The sequence below is a fragment of the Diadema antillarum genome, unplaced genomic scaffold (genome assembly GCF_040938485.1).
Source record: "Diadema antillarum isolate AM-2024a unplaced genomic scaffold, OU_Dant_1.0 seq00001495_RagTag, whole genome shotgun sequence".
Taxonomy (NCBI): Eukaryota; Metazoa; Echinodermata; class Echinoidea; order Diadematoida; family Diadematidae; genus Diadema; species Diadema antillarum.
In genome coordinates, this window is record NW_027272232.1 from 149,959 (window position 1) to 161,208 (window position 11,250).

The following is an 11,250-nucleotide window of genomic DNA, read 5'->3' on the forward strand; positions in this document are numbered from 1 at the left end:
TACAGCAGAACTGCTACGTGATATGCCAGTTTCTTAGCAGAATACGTCTGGACATTTAAAAAAAAATACACACAAAAAAATATGACATCACTGAGCTGAGCAAGAATTAATTAGGAAAATATTGATTCTTGGTCTTCTTTAATGGGCTTCATGCAGTTGGTCAGCAACATCAAAAACATAACAGAAATGTCTAGAAATCTTCTAGAAATTCTTGTTCTGTAGTTCCTTGAGAACCTGGCCTGGATGCGGTCACCGGGACGACATGTCAGCTAAGCTTGTATCTTCTCTTCTCTTTCTCTCGCAGTGGGCACACTGCTTTCTTTTAATCAAGATTCCCAAACCATTCCAAGTTGAAGAAGCGACACTTGAAGTGGCGGGAGCAAAGGATGGAGAAATATCTTTGTCTGCTCGCACATAAACTGGTATCATGCATGCATCAGTCTTTCAAATTTAAACCCAAGGAAGAGAAGGTACCTAACATTGCAGTTCTTGATATGCTTTCTCCTTTAAGCTAGGAGATTCCTCTGTGCGGTGTAGAGCTCGCGGTCCGTCTTGAATGTGGACAGGTTGTTCATGGTCTGCGTGACTGGGCCGTGGGTGAGCTTGCCGCGCACCTGCATGCACTTGTTGTCGAGGTCCAGGGAATTGTTCTTGAGTTCCAGGTCCTTGTTGATGCGGTAGAGCTGCTTCTCGCAGGCATCACGAGCATTGCTGCAAGAGTGGAAAAGGACAGTTTTAGCACACATCATCTTCAACTCCCTGGTTTTTATGTCAGTTAATCAACTCTCTGGTTTTTATGTCAGTTAATCAACTCTCTGGTTTTTATGTCAGTTAATCATACCAGTGCACACACAAACAATGTATGTACAGGTTGCGTAGGTACATGTACGAGTACCTTAATATCTATGAAGTTACGTTCCTTCACTCTGTAAGAATATCATTTCTTTTGATACACATAAAAATGTCACTGCTTGCCCTCCCACTAAATAAGGCATGATTTTTTTCATCAGTACAAAGACAGGCAGAACAGAAAATAAAAAGGACCCAACCAAACAAGAACAAAATACTCTGGAAAAGATGTCAATTTCTTCAGATAGTTTTCAAAAGGCCACTGAACTATTTAATAGATTAACAAGTATTCATGCTGATGTCTGGGTGAGAGACAGTGAGCTTCATTCATTACTTGTTGCATATTCCCTGACAATTTGAAATGATACAGCCAAGTCACTCCTATTCATATATTAACTGCCTCTAGTTTCGTGTGCACCAAAGCAATGCATGTTCTCTCGATTCTACTGTATGTTCTGTAGGAGCAGAGGGTTGGTGAAGATCTTGTTTGCAAAACCCCAAAAACCAAAAACAACAGCAGCAGCAGCAGCAACAACAACACCAACAACAACAACAACAGCAGCAGCAGCAAAACTCACTGTGAGTCCTGGAGTTTCTTCTCAAGCGCCTTGATGCTGTCTTGGATCTCGTGCACCTCGTTGACTAGACCATACTGGGCGTTGTCCCGACACAGCTCCACGTTGGGGCGGTAGGTGCGGTTCTCCAGCCGCGTCATGGCCAGCTTCAGTGGGTTCTCCTTGTCCTTGATCGCCTGCTCCATCTCGCGGATGTTGCGCTCCTGCTTGGCAATCTCCTCCTCGGTCTGTGGAAGGGCAGCGCATATTTTTCCATTAAAAACATGCCTTACAGGGCAACTTTGTTATATTGCAAGGCCCTAAAATATATCAGGTATGTCACTATATCAGGGTACAGAACTAAGAAATATGAAGAGTTGAGATGTGCAAAATCACCATGTTATAAAAGGGTTTTGTGAAATCTGACCTCTTTGTATGTTAACATGCTAAGTTCAAAACTTAAAACAGATGAATAATCTTGGTGATATCTATGGGTGACTTGACACCTGCAGTTAATTCTTTTAGTTTTTAATCTCCTTTCAACTGTTTTCACAACTTATACATTTAAAAGCTCAGCACAGTGATCACTTGCATGACCTTTACAATAATACACATGCAAGCAATGTTTGTGTTCCAAGAGATTCCATTTTCTTTTTGGATTTCACTTCTTGTAGAAACCTGTTGTAACAGAATGTCCATGAAATATTGAACGGATTTTGAGCTCATTGTAACAACACTGTCAAAAGACATGCAGTAATCCAATGGACCAAGAGACCGGTTACGCAACGAGTCTGCGTCTTCTGCCATGCAGAGCTACAGATAGTGTAGTGAAGGAGACAGATGTGACAGGGACACTTACATTCTTCTTCTGCCACTCGTCCTCATCCTTGGCCCTCTTCATCTCATGGATCCTCTTGCGCAGGGCGAACTCGGTGGCCTGCCGCTGGGCCTCCAGGTCGTTGTCGGTCTGGGCCACGGTGCTGTGGATGGCCTCGCGCAGGCGCTGGGAGGCGCGCATCTCGGCGTCAGCGCGGTCCTTGTTGTAGCGGGAGAAGTCTTCCCATGTCTGTGGGGTGGTACTCCTGTACGCGTCAGCAATTGAAACCAATGAACAATTACTATGTTTCCATGTCGAGATATGAAACTTGAAATGGGTTCTGTTTAATGTGATGTTACATGAATTCAGTTATTTCCAATACATACTTCTTGCTCTCAAAACATACATTCATGGAAATAATGAATAATCTGCAATACATGTAAGTGACAGTTACTGTTTTTGAATAGAAATGTGGTATATTTCTTCACTAGCATGATATTCAGACCCTTCAATTCTTCAACTAATTTTCATCGCATTGAACACCATAGCAACCCGCCAAAGCATGCATGTTTTTATTTTACTGGATGCAGAAATTATTGTTACATTCAATTAATAAACACTGAATTTGCACTGAAGTAAAAATTCCAGGGCACCAACGGAAAGCATCATGCAGCTACAGGCACTTGGCGTTCAGTGATGCTGCCACTATTAATGAAAATCGTTTCCTATCAGATCCTTACCCCTTGGGTGTCCTGGTGGAATTTGGCTGGTAGCAGATGTCTGGCGAGTTGATGCTCAGGTCGTGGCAGTAGGTGTCGATCTTCTTGGCCTCTGTCTTATCCCTTAGGTCAGCGGCCAGCTGCTGACGGGCCTCCTGGAGGAGACAGAGCTGTTCGAAGGCGGAGCTGACCTTAGACTGGAGTGCATCCTTGATCCCCTCGATGACATCAATTTCCTGATGGAGGAAAAAAAAATAAGAAGAATCTTAGTTTTTGCTTTATTTGACTTTCAAAATTTCATCAATTACCAGACCATAAAAAGTTTTGTTGCTCTTCACCTACTAACTCCCATCATTTCTCCATACAACTGACGTGCAGCACTTCCAAACTTCACACAAGACTCACATGTTTTTGCACGATTTTTAATACTAACTTTCTTGGAGGAGTCTGCGCCTGTTTGTTTGTTTGTTTGTTATTACAGATATGTGCAATGGTGTCGTACAATTAATGTTGTGAGTGATATTATCATCATCATCTTCATCAATTGACAAATTACTTAATTTGTCTTTGATAAAAATTAAAACATGAAAAAAAATGATTTTTTTTGTTTTAAATCAAATGGAGGATATTAGATCCTTGTTGTCTTCAAATCTTAGAGCTCTTTTGTGACAATGGCAGTTCATCCTAAAGTTTATCCCATTACTTAATATATACTGCTCACCTTGATTATTTCAGAATTTGCTAGGTCATCTACAACATCGATTTCGCGCCTTCCGTCACGCAGTGTCTTGCACTCTGAAGCAACATCAAGGGGAAGGGCCTTTGCCTCTAGTGCCCTTTCGGCCAACTCCTTGTCATCCTCCAATTTCCTGATCTCCTCGTCGACATCAGCAAGAGTCTTCTCCAGGGTTTCCCGCCACGTCTCGATGTCGTCGATCCTGTTCGAGAGGCGGGTTGTGTTGTCGTGGATTCCCCATGATGTGCGGTTGTAGGTCTCGTTGCGTAGATGGCTAGACTCTTGGCGTGTGGAGTGTGAATTATCACGGAGACGCTCCGCATTTGTGGAAAGCAGGTGACTGTTTGTATGCCAGTCTGAAGGGGCAAAGTGGTTTACTGGCTTGCTGGCAATATCTGTTTTGATGGACATCTTTGTTTTGTTATCTGGAAAAAAAAAAGAATTCAGAAAGTTGAGATACCATTAGAAATCATCATAGAATAACGTTGACAATAGACAAGCATCTATATGAAGGCGGGATATCAAGTCTGCACAGAACCCCTTATCATACTCAACTGCACAGGCCAAAACAATCACTGTGAATTTCATTAGAAATATTTCATGTAACAGTTAGAAGGGTCTAGAAATGCGTAGAATGTAGGCCCTATAGAAAATTGACTTCTGACTTTAGACTTTAAAATCTAGACTTTATTTACTAGAGTAGGCCTAACGTTAACTGCGACAGCCGCCACACTGCGTGTGGCGGCTGCGCCGTGCTCCCATTTCAGATCTTCATGTTGAACAAACGGGTGCCTTTGCGGCGCTATATTTCCTTAATTTTTCAACAGAAACTACTAGGAATACTTACATGGGTCGATGAAACCTAAATGACTATCATCGGCGACTGTTTGAGGCATTTCATTGCTTGTGATGCACAAAATGATGTCTTATAAGCAGCTCACCGATGTTCACAGAATTCATAATCACTTGCACAAGCACACAGAATAGGGGAGCTATTCGTTATTCTCACATTAGCGAAACTGCGGGGAAGCCGCCAGGACCGCGCCTGGCGGCGCGGTCTCCGGGGCTAGCCTAACGTTAGACTGTTAGTGTTAGTGTTAACGTTAGGCCTAACGTTAAGTGTGCTTGTGAGATCAGTCAGATATGTGCTCTTCTGTGCCTGTGTTAGATCTTTTAAGATAAACTAAAAAAGACCAGTTGAGTCAAGTTAACCAGTCCAAACATTTCACCATCATTCTTCATCGACTGTGTCTGTGTAATCAGAAGTAGACTAGAAACTGACCATTGGCGTCAGAATTAGATTCCAATCCTAGAACCATTTCGGGTAACCCACCATTTCTTAGATCCTGCTGCAGAATCCATCCCTCCTGTAACACCCCATTGAAAAGTACAGAAAACAAAGTGTGTGCTGAAAACATATCAATTGCAGGGGGAAAGAACAGTACGGTGTTACATTAGATGTCTAACAAACATGACAAAATTGTCGAGAAGCATAATCACAATTTGTCTCTTTTACCAACCTCTGTATTGCAGTGATGTAAAACTACTAAATCCGGGCTAATTCCTTCAGCGCTGATGTCTGTTCGTCTCCTCAGTTTTCCTGTATCACGTTAGTCTATGGCAAGCACACCAATGAATGATCTCGATATCGAAAGCGTGATGCCAAAACATTGGCCAAAGCGACTCCTCCTCATTATTTCCCGTACACAGGTGATCGCTGCCTAGCAACGATAACAAATGTGCAGAGTGGCTGAGATCCGCTATCTGTCATTGGTTGATTGACTCTTCACGGGCATGAGACTACCAATAGACGTTCACGTACCTTTTCCTAGTTGTCATAGCAACTGCTAGACTTTTGAACAGTCGTTTCATATTTACATTTGACGGAAGTCTCGAATATTTACATGTCAAAGGTTACCACAGTGAAAATGTGAAAATGTCGCACGGGCACAGTCACGGAGACCACGGATGCGGTGGACATGATCACGAAAGCCCAGAGAGAGGGGCATTATTTTCTCTCTACACAAAAATTGACACAGAAAGAGTGGAATGTCTCAACGAAGCCACGGAAGGGTCGGGCAAGCTAGTCTTCAAACCTTGGGAAGAGAGGCTTGATCACTCAAAGGTAACTCACAAAAATCGCGATGTTGCGATTTCATGTAGTCCCACGTACTTTTTTCCGTGTGATTCCACCAGTTCCCTTTGGACGCCGGACGTGATGCACTGATTGCTGATAAAGTGATGGCCTATTATGGGTGATCGTGTGGCGTGTTGGACAGTATTGAATAACTAGGCTAAATTAAAATCTACAAATGCCAGGTAATTAAGCCGGGTCTACTGAAGAAGGGGATGACATTTAGACCCCTTGTTGTGCTAATGCTAACTAACGTTAGTCTAGCTAACGTGTTAATGTTAGTGGACTTGACTTGTTTACTCGGCAAGTGTTTGTGAACTTGTTTGTTTTGACTTGTTGTTTCTTTTTGCAGGTTCTTTGTCAGACTTTCATTTTCAAGGTTGAAGGCAGTGACCGCGACCGTGCTCGTTCACTCAGCCAGCACCAGCACACGCTTATCGCGTGTGGTTGTATGGCCAAGTTAGAATAATAAAAAAAGAAAAAGAAGAAGAAACAACTGGATCACTCTGACTGAGTCTGAACAACTTGTGACATCCCCATGAAATAGGCCCCACCTGGGCCCTGCATGTCTGTCCTGTAGTGTAGACCCTAGGGGCTTTCTTCCACAGTATCTACTCGTGAATGCGGCCCCACCAAACGGCGCTTACATGTTATCGATACAGCGGCATTGCCGATTTCCACAGCATAACATCTTTTGTCCTTCCTTTTTTTCATTTTTTATTTTTTGTTTCTATTCTTATTCCCAGATATTCTTGGAAAGACTTCCTATCCTAGATCTAATTTCCATCGACTAATTTAACCACATATACAACCCTGGCCAGCACCCCTACATTGTAACCTAAGCCTAAACCTAGCCTAACCTTTCTTGCTAACGCACAGATGCACGCACACTGTGATGGGGCCTATAAATTCACAATTTTGCAAAACTTGTTTGTAGTAAAATTAGTCTACTTCTGTTGTACATGTGGAAAATTGGTGTTCAGTGGGTTGATAGAATTTGCAAAGAAGAAAATTTCTTGACTCTTGTGCCAATCATGGCAATGTCTGTTATAATTTGATTAAAATGGCTATAGGATGACAGTTTCTAGTTTGTTTTTTGTTTTTTGTTTTTTTGTTTTGTCAAGTTTTTCCCCAGATATCATGTCAATCTAATGTTTATACCGGGTACATAAATTGTTTCATTATACTTATATGTTATACTCGCAGTTTGTGGAAAGCGATGATGATGAAGAGCTTCTATTCAATATTCCGTAAGTTAACAGAAAACTGTCTTTTACTTTCTGTAGTGTAGTGTCACTTAATCGTTGCACATCCAGTTTATGATAAAAAATACATTCTGCATATCTTTGTTGGTGTAACTGTTAACAAGTATTTTTAAAATAGAGGATATTTTCAAATAAGAACAGAACAAATGTCAACATATAACAAATTTTAGCATGGAGAATAATGTCTTCAACCTATTAAAACTGTTATGCTTTCCTTGCTATTCATTGAACAAAAGTAGAAAGGGAAATGAAGTGTATGTTTATGCAATAATAATCTGATCAGATATGAAATCGAAAGGTTAAAAAACAAAGGTCACACCACAGTCAACAGCCACTTTCTCAATTCAATTGTGAATAAAATAATTGATTGAATTTTAGATAGTAAAATTTGGTGTAAAGAGAAATTTCAGCATTAAATTGTTGAAATTTTGGTATGAATATAAAATCAACTCAAACTCTAGATGTCAATTAATGGCACTCTGTAAGAAATGCTGTAACTTTAAGCATACTTTGTAATCAAGAGAAAACTTAAAGGTACAATGTTGGGTCTCGTCAGAGAAAAGATCAAGACCACCTTCCGAGAATGTTATAGAGAGAATTTATATGATTCGATGAGCGTACAGTAGGTGTGAGTTAAACGGCAATGATTATGTTCTTTGCAATATTTTATGGTGGTTTTTGTTTTTGTTTTTGTTTTTGTTTTTCTTACAAATAACAATTACTGCAAAGCTTGCACATTTTGTAATTTGATGGATTCAGGTTTACTGGAAATGTGAAACTAAAGGGGATCATCGTAATTGGAGGAGAAGATGATACTCATCCCGCAGAAATGAAATTGTAAGTTGAATTTCCCTTGGATTTTTTGACAGCTACAATGTACATGTAGTAGAGTTTTTTGTTTGCTTGTCTCTTTGTAAGATACAATATGAATGTCAATAACCCCTGTAACTCTGGAAAATGTATAACTCCCTGTAATGCCATGTGTAGTCACATAACGTGTGTGTATGTTTACAAAAATACAAAATAATGTAGATGTGCAATGTTTGATAGGGAGCTGCACTGATGCTAGTCACATGTACTAGCATTTTGTGTTACAATATCTACCTCCCTGGCAAAAAAGAAAAGAAAAGACGAACAAATGAATAATGATGAAGACATTAATTTCTGCAATTTGTATTTTGCACACATTATCCTGGTCGGACCGATAGTATAAACCACGTGATGATTTTATTAAATATTTCTTTTGTGTAGTGTGAAGCAAAGGATGAAACTTCCTTCATTCTGCAAAGATATTACATCACCCAAGCAGAGATGAAGCCATAGAGAGTAATTCCCATGCTTTGTTTTCACTTCGTAGATACAAGAACCAGCCTCACATGACCTTTGACGATGTGAGAGCAGAGCCAGACCAGCTGTTTGAAATGCACAGAGATGACCGGGGTGAGCTGGAATACGCCACCAAGTGAGTTTTTACGTCGTGTTTTAATTATGGCTCGTAACTTTTGATCCATATGTCGTTTGTGACCAAACTTGGCTGGTAAATGGCCCTCGGGGAGTTGAAGGTCACCACAAGGTCAAAGGTCATAGGCGGGGTCAATGAACTTCCGGGAGTTACCTACGCGAATGGGCGAGACACATTTTGGCACTTGCCTTGTTTTTAACAAATTTTGTAGCCCATTTGTTTCATTTTTTAAGGTGATCATACAATCAGTGTATCTTGGCTCTTGTGTAGTACTAATTAATCATTTCTCAAAACTAGTTTGTCTCAGGAATATTTGGTCAGGTTATTTCAATGCTGTTAAGTTGTGCTATAAAGAATATGAGCTGTTGTAAGTATTTTGCCACTCTCACTTGTACAAAATTTTGTGCTATGAATGCAGTCTGTGATACTGTCTATCAGATTGATAAGAAAGTGATATTACATGTTTTCCTCAAGGAGTCTTTGGATTCTAGAGATTTACAGTATAGTGCTGATCCTTAGTTATGAAAGTTGAAGTGTTCACAAAGTGTATCGCCATGTGGGAGGAGAAAATGGAGGCTGTAAGCTTGATTACAAGTGGCATTGCTGAATTGAAGGCAACATGCTCCCTTTCTTGCTTTGCAATATATTTCAGTAATGCTGTATTAGCTGATGACACAGAATACAACTTATCTCATTTTGATACCCGAATATATGAGTGCTTTTGATTTTAGGATTGGTCAGAAGAAAAAAAAAATTATTGAATATGAGCCATCTTTGATTTGCATTAAATTTGGTTGGAACAGCTGTTGTGCCTGTTTGTATAAGGTTCTTTGTCTGGACCTTGCAGGGCAGCGCGGTTCTTCAACGTCAATCATCTCTCCATACACTTCTCGAGGAACTTTGGTGCTGACACGTCCAAAATCTACTACATCGGTCTGAGAGGTGAATTTACGGAGGTGAGTTCTGTCCAGCTGAGTGAAAGATTTTCCGCTGAAAATTGACATGCACCTCTTGTGCACAACAATTTCACCCATTTTCATAATTTCACCCATTTTCATATGGATTGCTACATCATGACTCGGACACGTTTGGTTTTGCAACATGTAAAAATCCTAGTAAGAGGATATTTGCAGTTTTTATCCAGATGTTCAGAACATATCCTTTTCCCAAACCTTTTTTTTTTTTTTGAGTGATAATCCTGTAGAAGATTTTGATACAATTTCTGAAATAGGAATAAGTGTATTAAAGCTGGTGTGACTTAGAACTAAAAGTTGTAGATGAAACACCACTAGTGCTTTCTTTCTAAAATTGTATTTTGTTTGTTTGTTTGTGTTTTTGTCTTACCTTTCCTCAATTCATCTGTTCAAAAAAAATGTCAGTTTGTTAATCTTGTCCTCAGGTCCAGCTAGTTCAGTTGGCTTTGTAATCACTGTTTGAAAGAGTTTTTTTTCCCATGTGAACCAACCTTCTCTTCAAATCTTGCAGGCCCAGAGGCAGGGAGTCCTGCTGGTGTCCTACGAGGCCATGCCCAACCCCAAGGACCACAAGACAGATCTAACGGAAAATGTCCAGCAGCAGATCAGGTAGCCGCCGGGATGTTTGTGTCCTCAGTGGAACTCAATCCCTACGCAAAATCCAAAGGCTGGGTCTATTGTCTGCTTGTGAAGCAAACTTGTGTTAATTAAACAATCTAAAAACTGATGTAGGCAGAAGTAGCATTTGTTTGAAAGGCATTGTGTGTCTAATCAAGAAGAAAAAGGCTACTGGTGATCACAGAGTAATATGATAATTCATTGCCGTAAAATAATTTTATGTTTGAATTTGATACTTACCTGAAATCTTGCATCATCAAAGAGTGGGAAGAGGCCCTACATGCCGGCTTAAACTGCTGATTTCTGACTTTATACTGATTTTAGGTAATCCATTGGAATTTTTGTGATGACTCATGATTAACAATCATAGAGCTATAAGCTACAATTGTACATTAAGGTGGGTTGTCCACATCATTTAGTTTTGTTAAACAAGAAAGATACCCAGAAGTAGAAAATCATGGCCCAATGTTCCAGTAGCATTACTATTTAACATGCTGACAAGGACACCGTATATCGTCGCGGGGGTGACAAGACCTCGTATCTAAAAAATGTCAAATTTTCAGGAGAGCCAAAAACAATGGCAGCCAAAGCACTATAGCGAATGGGATAGCCTTTCATTTGACATGCCGTGGTGGCTTCATTTTTGGAGTAAGACAGTTGGGATTTGGCCTGGACATCACTTAACCCATTATTTGACCATTAATCTAAAAACGTAATTTTCACAAAAATGTCAGATACAAGGTCTTGTCACCCCAGCGACGATATGTTTGTGTGCAATTGTATACATACACTGTACACGTAACCAAAAAGTGCATGCATGTTTACCCTGTAGTTGATGTTGATAAAAAGCAACATTTTAAAGCTTTACAAATACATGTACAGAGACATGATGTGCACTGTAAGAATTTGACCCTTCAATCTGCAATCGTTGTTCTTGCATAAAACTCTGCACTATATGAGCTGATTTTTCTCAGCGTTTAGTTGCAACTCTATGTAAGACTGGAAGACAACCTGTGCAAGATCTGATTATGAATATACACACGTGTCGTATAGGGAAAGACAGTAAAATATTGATTATATTGTTCATAATACATTGAATTGGATGGTCTTTGAAACAGTACT

At 40.1% G+C, this 11,250-nt stretch overlaps 2 protein-coding genes across 2 annotated transcripts; one reads left to right on the forward strand and one right to left on the reverse strand.

The window, feature by feature from the left end:
• Positions 1-506: 506 nt before the first annotated feature.
• On the reverse strand, positions 507-4,092 carry LOC139710040 (tektin-B1). Its single transcript, XM_071621986.1, has 5 exons — positions 3,661-4,092; positions 2,961-3,175; positions 2,263-2,485; positions 1,428-1,651; positions 507-711 (listed from the first exon to the last, which is right to left on the reverse strand). Exons 1-5 carry the CDS (start codon positions 4,084-4,086, stop codon positions 507-509), a joined length of 1,293 nt encoding a protein of 430 aa, XP_071478087.1. The 5' UTR covers positions 4,087-4,092.
• A 1,519-nt stretch (positions 4,093-5,611) lies between these two features.
• Positions 5,612-11,033, forward strand: LOC139710035 (PITH domain-containing protein 1-like). Its single transcript, XM_071621982.1, has 6 exons — positions 5,612-5,800; positions 7,016-7,059; positions 7,834-7,911; positions 8,432-8,536; positions 9,384-9,492; positions 10,022-11,033. Exons 1-6 carry the CDS (start codon positions 5,612-5,614, stop codon positions 10,121-10,123), a joined length of 627 nt encoding a protein of 208 aa, XP_071478083.1. The 3' UTR covers positions 10,124-11,033.
• The last annotated feature ends 217 nt before the right edge of the window (positions 11,034-11,250 follow it).